This window comes from Phlebotomus papatasi, chromosome 1, assembly GCF_024763615.1.
Source record: "Phlebotomus papatasi isolate M1 chromosome 1, Ppap_2.1, whole genome shotgun sequence".
Lineage (NCBI taxonomy): Eukaryota > Metazoa > Arthropoda > Insecta > Diptera > Psychodidae > Phlebotomus > Phlebotomus papatasi.
This window is the reverse complement of record NC_077222.1, coordinates 29,138,857-29,150,947: the sequence shown is the minus strand read 5'-3', so window position 1 is coordinate 29,150,947 and position 12,091 is coordinate 29,138,857. Positions and strand designations below refer to the sequence as shown.

Genomic DNA, 12,091 nt, shown 5'->3' with positions numbered 1-12,091 from the left:
TAAAATGAATGAATATTTGAAAGCAAAATGAATTTATTGACTATTCGAAGATAACATACATAATTTTAATTAATTTATTTCCATGACCGAAATTACACTCAAAGTGGCCGCAATTAGAAGTTGGCCGACATTTGGCACACTTCCCCTATATTTACGAACAAGTATTTGTGAAATTATTACAAATAAGCAACTTGTTACCAATTTATTTGTGGGTCATATGATTTATGAGCATTTTGTAAGTGTGCAATGTGAATTCACAAACATTTACGAATAATTTTACAAAATATTTTTTTTAAGTGTAAGCTAGACAGGGATAAGCGGGTTCTAGAATGAAGTCAAGTTTAGATAATCTGTCCCATTAATGTCATATACAATTTTATTAATTTTCCCATGATGAAGGTTTGTAATATCATATATTTTATGTGTGTGTTTTTTTACGTTTTAAATATGATATTTTTATAAAACAATATGATATTAACTTCAATTTATGACTAGCCTTTGACATTGGTTGGGTGGTCATGAACAGGTGGATGACATTTGGCCACAAATTGAAAAATTCAATACTTTGAATACTCTTCGAGACACCACCTACATCCAATGATATGACGTAAATTTGGTTTGTTTTTTCTTTTTCACGTGTTATAGCTTGTTGTATAATTAGAACATTAAATGAGGGAAATTGGAAAAAAATGTGACCACCACATGTGAATGGGTTTTTTGGTATATTTTGCATGGATTAGTTTAAAGACAAGATAAAATCATATGTTTCTGGTGTATTTATATAGAAATGGTAGGCAGAAGTTTCCGATGTGTGGGTATTTGTGCGAGAAACGAGGAGCAATTTTCATTCGTAAATATCTTTGCCGACATCAGTTTTCTGAAAAACCTTCCCGCAGTCGAAAGAATTCCGCGGGTTTGTCTTACGCAAAATTCTTCCATTGCATTTAAATTGTGAGAAAAGAATCTGTTTTTGTGCTACGTAGGGTGGTGTGGAGGGTGATTTAAGGGAACTGTATATCTGTTTTTCAAAACTTTTCCAAACTTACAAGTAACTTTTTAAAGTTTCAAGTGAAGAAATAATTGAAAAGTGTAAATTTATAAGATATATAAAGTTTAAAGGTGGTATGGGGAGAATTTAATGCCAACCACTTTGTAATATCTCTGTTATTTCTCACTTGGTTGTTCTTCCAGTGAAACCCGAAAAATTCTAAAGTTTCATTCATGGGTGAAAACTTTTGTGTCTAATTTCTTTTAAAATTCAAGTGGGTGGAAAAATGTTTTGGGTGGAAAAAAAGCCCGTTCAACCCCGAATGAATTGCACAGAGAAACCCTCTTAATTAGAATTAACTCAATTTTCACTTCGCTAGGAACTCACAACTACCACTTGTTGTTGCAATGTATGTCATTCATTGTGCGAAAATGTCGATTTAATAATAGATTACGATGTATGTCGCACAATTAAAACAAGAGATGATGATATTAAAAATAGCTAAATTCCTCGTCGGTGATAAGAGAAAATAGAAATATATGAGTCACTCTTTCAAATGACTTTTGCCTCATGCCTTCTATTTAGATTGGCACAGGAGAATTAATAAAAAAAATATGTATGGAAAAATGAGAACATTTTTCGTGTTCTAGAGAAAATATTTGACAAAAATAATTCATTAGCGCCATTCAGACGAGCTCCATTTTCTCGAACTGGGCCAATTTTTCATACGTTTTTCACTTTTCTCCTCCATTCCTTTTAGCTATTTACTTTAGAGTTTATGAAAAATTTCAATGTTTTCTCGGAATAAAAATGTCTTTTTTCCCACGACATGAAAATTGTTTTTTTTTTCTCACTTTGCACAAAATAACAATTGGCCATAAGCCAAGGTCAGAAAATAGTATTTGATGAAATGTATGAAATAAATAAACGAATACAGGGGAAAATGTAAACACATTTGCCGAAATAGTTATTCGTTCATACCAGGCAATTGTTAACACATGTAGCTGCAGGGTTGTTACCTAAGTTTTGATTTGTCGATATTAAATTGACAAACACGACAAATAGAAATTTTTAGATTACCTGCTGGAAACAACCATAACACATTTCGTAACGATAAAATAAAATTCAAAGTAAATTTTTGCAATAAAATAAACACTAATCCCAATTAACATAGAGTGACTCATTCTTATTGAGAATAATAATTTCCTTTTGGTTAATCACAATTAGAACATACGAACATAGAACTATGTTACTGCTAATAAAATTCTTTACTCGATATATTTTTATGTTGATAAAAAGCAATTTATGTTTCGTAAATGATCAGGGGCCTAGGAGCAGATTTTCTCAATCAGTAAACACCTAATATTTTAGGGAGATATATTGTAATCCTCACAAAATTTTGTGACTTCTGAATGGGCTTTAGAACGGACTTAAAGTTTATCGAAATGTTAGTGATACCTGTGCGATCACGAACATACTAAAAGCGGTGGTAAAGCATTTCAGGTTTTGCGATGTGCTTGAACTCGTAACTTACTGTGTACCGGGTCTCAACCGATTTGAACCCATTCATAAATCATTCAAAATATTGTCCAAAATAACTTAGGAGTAAATAATTGAATTTCGGATGAAAAAGAGAAGGCATAGCGTCCTAGCTTTGCGGAATGCTTGAACTCACGAGTGTAGTTCGTGAATTATCCTTTTTACATGTTTTTTTTTTTGGTGTTTACCGGTTTTTTACCGATTAATTCATTCACAAATTGGAAAACAATTCTGAACTAGAAAATTATAGCTAAGAAATGTACCTTTTCTTGATTACGATTATTTGACTAATTCTTTACTCATTGGAACTGATATTGCCGGATGATGGCGATTTTCAGGTTATAGGAATATTTGGATGAAATACTCGCCTGGGCTACTTCTAAAACACATTCGTAAATGAAAGCCATCAAGAGTGCAGTTTTAGAAACAAAATAAGAAAACATGGTTTTGAAGGGGTTGGAGGGGGTTCAGGAAAGAAATAAATCCGAGATAACGTCCACTTATGGGGGGTCATTAAGGACCGAAAGTCGATATCTCTTACCGTTTAAACTTTAAACTTCTGAGCAGTGACAAGTTGGAAAAAAAGCGGATTATATAACTGCTATCTCTTTGAGTTCGAGCGGTAAAATCAGTTAGCAGAAGTAATTAGTCAGAATTAGTAATTAATCGGAAGTATTATATATAGGAGTCGATTTAAATTTATCAGAAATTCCAAGACTTAACTTAGACTTTCCCATAATTGAAAATATTCAAATTTTCATTTATATAAGAATTTGAAGACTTGCTAAGTTTCAATATGCAAATTAAGTATTTCCAAGAAGTTTTACGAATTGAATAGCAAACTCCTGGATAAATTTATTTTAATTGTAAAACTCTTTTACTCTTAGGAAAATTCTAACAATATGTGGGTAGGATCAGGCAATTTCTGGCAATTTAAGTTTTTCTTAAGACTTATTTTTCAAACTTTTAGAACTATGTTCAAAATTATTTTTTGGTGTTTTCTTATTTACTAATTTACTAATGTAAGTTTACTAATTTATATAAATATTTTCTCAAAAACTTAGGTTTTATACTTATTAAATTTAATATTTTACTGAACCAAATTTAATTTTTGATGCATCCTGCACATCTTTTAGATCAGTAAAATTTCATGAAATCAAAATTCGCGTCCTTTTCTTTCTCAAGAAAAGAAGTGTATCCCATTCTTTCGGACTCAAAATGTGGCTGAACTAAATTTAATTTGGTTTAATGTTGATGGCGCTGGCACACCTTTTCAATTGAGTGAATTTCAATCGATTGAAATTTTACCTCTTACTCTTTCAAACTGAAATCAGATATAGCTGTCTCTCTCTGTCAAATTAAAATTAAAATTGAAATTGAAAATGAAATTTAAATTTAAATTTTTATTTGACTGAAGGAGACGTATATATCTTATTTCAGTTTGAAAGAGTAAGAGCTAAAATTTCAACCGATTGAAATTCACTCAATTGAAAAGGTGTGCCAGCACCATAAAAAAGAAGAAAGAGAATGCGAAAGAGTAAGATATTAGCAAAATATAAACAGGAAAAAGATGTGAATTTTCGACTTTATTAAATTTTCCTGGGGTGGAATGATAACTTTTCGACACTATCGAATCGATAGTATCGATAAATCTATATCTGTTTGATTAAGTGAATTTCGACTTTTTGTGCATTGCCGAGCCATTCATTGTGACATTCTTAAAACAATATGGCTGTTAATATATCTATATTAGTCACAGGAAGTACAGCAATCGTTTAAATATTTCAGAATCGACAGTCGATAGTATCGAAAATGAGTCATCATGTCACTCCTGACCTAAAAGGTGTATCATTCATCTTTTTTTTTTTTAAGAAAATGCACAAAATTTGTCAGTGCGACTGAAAATAAATGAAAAGTATTTTCTAGAATGTAACTAAGAATAGTAAAATTCCTAGAATATTGTCAAATAATTTAATTTTTCTTTGATTAAATTAAATGCGAAAGTTGTCAAATGTGGAAAAGAATTTGTAAAGTGAAATAAAATGTCAGGTAATTACTGACCAGCTCTAAAATCTCTTTTGATTATTCAAATTTTGAAGAATCTGTAAACTTTAGTGCAAATGGAGTTAAGCTTTTGAATTGTATGTTCTGCTTAAGAGCACTTCTGAGAGTCAAATTATTATCAATTACGTCTTGCAAAGTGGGTTTCAAATTATGATAAATGAAAGCACTTTAACTTTTCAAAGGTAAACTTTTCAAACATTGAAGAACCTTGTAAAATATTAAAACAATTGTTTTGTCTGAAGAGTGCTTTTTGAAGAATTGTTTCCCAGAATTCTTTGTCAATTTTACATAGTGAAAGTGTAATTTTAATTGAGTAAAACAAAATCTATTTATTAAACTTAATTAATTGGTACCAATTAGGTCAATCACTCTCAATAATTTAATATGTTAAATTTATATCACATAAAAATTGAATAACAATTTCCAATTCATTTTTTGTTCTTTTTTATTGTATGCTCTTTATCAAAAATTATAAATAATACGATTAATGTTATGATAGTTTAAGAACTTCCTTCAATTACAATGAAGTGACGGATAAATTCCAGAAACTGATATGGTTTTTGAAAATTTCAAAAGTAATCAGGTAAATTGAAAAAAAGTACGCTAGGGGGGACTCGGGTAGTATTGATCATGGGGTGGTTATAAACACTACGATTTTTTAAAGTAGTTTTATTTAAGAGAATAAAACCGATATGCATTCATGGATACTATAGGGGTCTTTTTCCTTGTCTACAAATTTTGCTGTTATGGAAAACTAAATTGTTTTCTAGCTTTCACATCACATATAGGGTAAAACATGAGCTAATGAAAGACTTTCCAAAAAAGCTCACTGATTGTTTGGAAAATAGCATCAAATTCGCATCTATCAGAAATTTTTACAACTGCCCCAGTTGCTCCTAAATATTTTTCAATTAAACATTTCATCCCATAAAATATTATTGCCCCTTTGCATTTTCGGATTGGCAAGAGCTTTGGAGCTTCAATGCTTTATGGGGCTATCCCGTCCCGGCTATCCATTGAAAAATGTTTTATGATTAAATGAATGACTACGTAATCTCATTTTTTTCTTCATACATGAGCGTATCACTCATGTATTGAAGAATATTAAAGGAACATTTTATTTTTCCCCTTTCATTTTTATTTATATTTCAATGGAAAAGTACTATTAAGAAATTTCAAAACGTCACTAACCAGACAGCACATGACATAAAATGTTTTATAATTTGAAGTATTTGATTGCAATTAAATAATTCTGAAATTTTTTTTTTAATTATTTACAAGCAAGAATACAATTTTTAATTTCAAATAGAATTTATATTTTAGATTTAAACCTTTTAAAAGAAATCTGAAAATTGAATAAAATTTGGTCAGTAAAAAAATAAAATTTGGTCAGTAAAAAGTAAAATTTGGTCAGTAATAAATAAAATGTTGTCAGTAATAAATAAAATTCGGTCGGAGAAAAGTCAAATTTTGTCGGTAAAAAGTCAAATTTGGTCAGTAAATTTTCCTTAATCAGTAAAATGTGAAATTTAATCAGTGGAAAATTAAATATGATCAGTGAATAATAATTTAGTCAATAGAAAAATAAAAGGAAATCAATAAAAATTAAAACTTTGCATATCCGGATAAAAAGTATTGCACATTTCGTATTGCGGAAACTTCGTATTTTAGTACATTTCGTATTTTACCATTTCGTATTTCATATTTCGTCTTTCCTAAATTTTGTCCAAAAATTAAACAGGTGCTACTGATAACTTTCCAAAGCACAGAAAATTTCCCTTTGCTTCAAGAGGCGATACAGATAACTTCCCGAAGCACAGAAAATTTGATTTTTTACTGACCAGGTTCTTTATTTTTTACTAACCGCTTTTTATATTTTACCGATCAAATTTCATTTTTTACTGATCAATTTTGATTTTTCACTGAAAAAAAAATGATTTTTTACTGACCAAATTTGACTTTTTACCGACCAAATTTGACTTTTGTCCGATCGAATTTGACTTTTGTCCGATCGAATTTCATTTTTTACTGACCAAATTTAACTTTTCACCGACCAAGTTTGACTTCTCTCCGATAGAATTTGATTTTTACTGACCAAATTTTATTTTATACTGACCAAATTTTATTTTTTTTACTGACCAAATTTGATTTTTTACTGACCAAAATATAGGCTGATAAAATTTGATTTTTTACTGACCAGATTTTTTATTTTTACTGGCCATATTTTATTTTTTACTAACCGTATTTTATTTTTTACTGACCGCATTTGAATTTTTACTGACCAAATTTGGCTTTTTACTGACCAAATTTAGTTTTTTACCGATTTTTTTAAAAAGTTTTTTACTAACCATATTTAATATTTTACTGACCATATTTTATTTTTTACTGACCAAATTTGATTTTTTACAGACCAAATTTTATTTTTCACTGACCAAATTTTATTTTTTACTGACCAAAAAGTTGCAGCCGGAAAAATTTAGTCATTATGAAGCGTGGGACCGTGCAAAGTATGGGTACTTTCCCTACATTTATATGCTTATGCCTTCGCCACACCCTTTAGCTCAGTATAATTTCAAGAGTCTATTCCATTCTTTCGGTCACAAAATTGGGCTGAACTAAATTTAATTTGGTCTGACGTTCAAAAGAAGAAGAAGAAGAGTGTGAAAGAGTGGAATAGAGATATACAAAGCTTTGAAAAAAGAACAGGACACTGGTAAAAATAAAAGGGTCAAATTGACCCTTTTCCAAAGGATGGATCATATTTGACTCTTTGAAAGGGTCACCAGGAACCCTTCGAAAGGGTCACGGTTTTGACATCTATTTAATTCCGGAATAAACGAATAAAAAAACAATGAAAAAGTGATCTTTGGTGTTCGCTCAGATGAGAGAAATATGATATCAGTAATAAGTTTACAATAAAACATGATTATTCGTGATAAATGTGCATACTAAATTTCAAGTGATACAAAAGTGAACCTTTCAAAGGGTCAAATACGATCCATCCTTTTGAAAAGGGTCAATTTGACCCTTTTATTTTTACCAGTGGACGTGAATTTTGACTTTACGAAATTTTCCTGACCTAAAAGGTGTGCCGGAACCATTAGTATTTAAAATTCAAGTTTGATTATTTTATTTTGAAAAGAGATCATGTTCATTGTATTTTAGTCTATTTAACCTACTTTTCATGGGTAAAGTCAGGTTTTTAATACTAAATAAATCAAAATCTTATCATAATTAAAAAATCAAAAACAGAAACCTTAATGTCATTGTAAGCGACAATTAAAATAAATTGTTTTAAGATTTATTTTAATGTGTAGTGTAGTGTGATTTAGAGGGAATTCAGAAAATGTATTCAGTAACAAGTTCTATGTTAATGTGTTCTCGTATTTAGTAAATCCTTCTCGTGATGAAACTTTTACTTATCCATGCACTTCTCTGTATCTTCAAATAAATCTCATTGATTTAATGTTATTATTCTGTTGAAGTTGATTTTGGATGGAATCACTCTTATGAGTTTATCTATTCAAGAGTGAATTCTAGAGGCATAAATTTTTCATCAATATCGAATACTGCACTTTTGAGATTAAAATTGGAGGCATTTTCCACATTATGTGCAATATCATGAGAATGTAAACAAGAAGTGAATTGACTTCCACCCGAGCATAGTGAAAATAATTGAAAGAGAATAGAATTTTGCGGGTTTTTCATCTCCCGAGAATTTCTCACTTAAATAAAATCACAGTGGTTGGAATTGTGCCAAAAAGTCATCATAGTGTGAGAAATGTGCAGAAATAAATAATTTTATATCCCTTCCCCAGCATAAATACATGAAGAGGAAAATTATTCATAAAAAAAGTGTTATTGGAAGAATGAGTGAATCGATGTTAATGGTATAGACGGGAAAGTTCGGAAAGTTGAAGAATAAGTGTGGATGGACATTGATGAGCCAGAAGATGTCTTCGGCGACAGAAACAACATTCTGTGACAAGTGGAATGAGATGGAAAACAATTTAATTAAGTTACGCCTCAATAAGCCTGAAGCATGGAATTGGCAATTGACCACGTCCAAGTCATCTCCGAATATTGCATTTCCACGGATACAGCTTTATGATAAGAAAGGTGACTTACTGGTGGAGACAAATGAAGCTGATTGCATTGTTGGGAGTAAATGTCGCAATAGCAAGTCTCCATCGTCGAGGGAAAAGGCACGTCGCGATAGTGTTAAATTTAAGTCGACTTTTCCGGAAGTTATTGCAGAATCCAAATTGGAAGACTCAACGAGTGATGTACAGTCTCATCAGTCTGGCACATTTAACGAACTAGTGCATTGTGATTCCTTGAAAATATCCCATGTGCGATCCAAAAGTCTCAAAGAGGGTAAACAACAGCAAAAGAATAGACAAGATTTCGATGGGGCGACAAAGGATATTCTCAATTCCTTTGTAAATCAATTGGAACGCGATGGCATCAATTACAGGATCAGACGACGAAACAGCTACGATGTGAATACAAAGTTGACAAATCAGGCATACGGGAAATCAATAAGTTGTACCGATTTAGAGCAATCGGAAATTGCGGCAAATTGTTATGTGCCAGATGGTGTATCGAACATATCACAAGATATACCGGAAAAGATGAATTATGCTGTAGTAAAAAGTAAGAGTGCCGTAACTATCGATGGCAAAGGATCTAGTAGGGAGAAGAAGAGGTATCGTCGGACAAATAGTACAAACTCCTTGAGATTCTCCAAATCAATCCTTGAGAGAATTAGTGAATTTAAGAGGCAGTCCTCGTCAGACAGCCAAGAATTCAATGAGGACGTGGAAAAGGAAGTGGAACAAGAAGAAAATGGGGCGATAGATAAGCCAAAATATTTTCTTCGTACCAGCAAGGCGGGAACACTTTTGGTGTGTGAAGAGAGCTTTCGCAATAGACGTGTCCGTCGACGTGCCAGGAGTTCGAGCAAGAGCCGAGATTTGGGCTGTGGTGACTCCACAATGACTGAACCGAATAAGCGGTATAGCCAAGAGAAAATCACTCACACCTTCGAATATGTAGGTCTTAATGAGAAGACAAAAGTTTCCCCTGGCCCGGAAATGAATTCTAAAGGCAGATATGAACGAGAGATAGCAAATATTGAGGGGCTAATTGAAAAAGTAGTCGCCAAGGAGATGGGGTGTAACCTGGAGATGGAAATCTGCGAACAGGAAAATGCCATTAATGGATGTGAAAATCAGCGGGTGGAAGGACAATTGGATTATGGAGATATGGACACAATGCGAAGGAGACGCAGTCGTTCCAGGCGAAAAACTGCAAAAGATGATAAATTGTGCCAAGAACGAAATGGAAATCGACAGAGAATACATCGAAGTGTCAGTGCTGATCGGACAAACTATCCCAGCAGTGTCTATCTCCAGCATCAGGAGGATTCCTCATCATCCGGCGAGGACAATGACAGAGATGAATTGCCAAGGAGAAACCGTCGATCCCGCAGGAAATACACAAAGGACGATGTTAGCAGCAGTAGAAGTGGTAAGTCTAATTATTTTCCACTTGTTCATTTTGTCCAACAGCTGCTACCCTCCCACGCTTTTAGACCCTTCTTATTATATATCTATATTATACATGGCATTTCATGACAATAGCGTGATTACTAAAAACAAAGTTGAGGTGGACAATATAATGATGGTAAAAGTTGTTAAAAAAATTGAAAATGCCTATTGTCGGTGTTTTGGTTGCAAATTTCCTTGTTTTCCTCAAATTTTCCGCTAAAAGAACCGTATTGTTTATACACTGAGAAAAAATTGGGGTGCGATTAGCTTTTTTTCTTCATAACTTTAACATTTTTAGGTGTAAAAATATATCAACATTTTTTAATGTTAATTTTACACCTTTTTAAATGTAAAATTTACATGAAAAAGGGTAACTTTAACCCCTTATACACCTAAAAAGCATAATATTTACACCGTTTTCGGATCAATACTGCAAGGTCAAATAAACATTTCCGGAATGTTATTTTAACTTTCTCGGATTTTTCTCAATGTATGCTATACTGACTATACCAAAGGAACTGCAAAGCGGATAAGACTTCGCAGAATTATGAAAATTATTAATAAGATTCAATAGTCTGAACATTCAATATAATTTGCTTATTTAAATTGGAATATTTCGCAGTCTTTTTAATTAGGGGAAAACGCTCTACCTTCGGACGACTCAAGCTTTGGATAAATAATTTTTTCCTCACTGAGAAAAAAAGGGGGTGCGATTAACTTTTTTCTCGTAATTTTAACACTTTTTGGGTGTAAAAATATATCAACATTTTTTAATGTTAATTTTGCACCTTTTTAAAGGTAAAATTAACGCGAGGAAGGGTAACTTTAACCCCTAATACACCTAAAAAGGATAATATTTACACCGATTTTGGATCAATTATGCAGGGTAAAATTAAAATTTCTGGAAAGTTATTTTAACTTTTTCGGATTTCTCTCAAAGTACAGTAGACTCTCGCTAATTCGGCTCTTTTAAGATCGGGCTACTTTTTAATTCGGGCAGCGATTACATTTGAAAAAAGTTTGTTGTAATTTTTCAAGTTTGATTATGATTATCAAATGAATCAAATATGCTCAAATTTGGCATGGTTTGTCTTAGTTTTGATGTGATTTTGCATTATTGAGGGATTTTCATGCAATTTACGTTATATATGAGTGTATAAACTCAATATCTATATGCACATGAATAAAAAATCGTTGCACTTCAAAAAGTTTGTCGCCCGAGTTTCTGTCTATTTCGGCAGACATTTCGGGCCCATATGCCTGTATTTAAGAGAGTCTACTGTATGTTCTAAATGAATTTGGCCCATGGCATTTTTCGGGAAATTTAAAATATTGAATTAGCTATTAAAATTTAATATTATAATGGGCGAAATGTATTAAAAATATATTGCGACAATAAGGGGTTCGGAGCTTGTGTCATCCGAAGGTAAGGGCCTCGACAGACTTGAGGATTAGCCGAGAGACGACTTAGCGTAATTATATCCGAAATAGTGGTTAAATCGCATTTTTACCATTTTCCACCAACCCGTCTCTCGGCTTTAGTCGTAAGTGTAGGGCATAACACGGGAAAGGCTTTCAGGCTTTGCACATACTCTAACCTCGAACGCTTCATATTTTCCCCATATTCTTTTAATGAATCTGAACTAATTTTTGAAAGACATAACGTCAGATTTATTAAAGGAATACAAGAAAAATATGAAGTGTTCGAAGCCATGTGCGAAGCCTGAGAGCCTTCCTCTACTTAAATACTCACATAACAAACCAAAAACAAAATGAATAAATTTACTACAATATTCTAAGTCAAAACTTAATGATTAATTGATTTATAAATGACTTGAAGACCTTTCACAAAAGCTAAAACATATCCGATTCGTGTGATAATTTCGGTTATTATTCTTATTTTACCGTTGTCCTTGAAAAAATAAGAAATGACTCAAAGTGATTGGCG

General features: G+C 32.0%; 1 protein-coding gene across 1 annotated transcript in view; it reads left to right on the top strand.

Moving 5' to 3' along the window:
• The first annotated feature begins 8,409 nt into the window (after nucleotides 1-8,409).
• LOC129799819 (uncharacterized) overlaps nucleotides 8,410-12,091 on the top strand; it is a 115,155-nt gene continuing 111,473 nt past the window's right edge. The window contains exon 1 of the mRNA XM_055844047.1: nucleotides 8,410-10,123. Within this exon, the coding sequence (XP_055700022.1) occupies nucleotides 8,533-10,123 (1,591 nt within the window). The 5' untranslated portion in view covers nucleotides 8,410-8,532. The remainder of the gene's footprint in view (nucleotides 10,124-12,091) is intronic.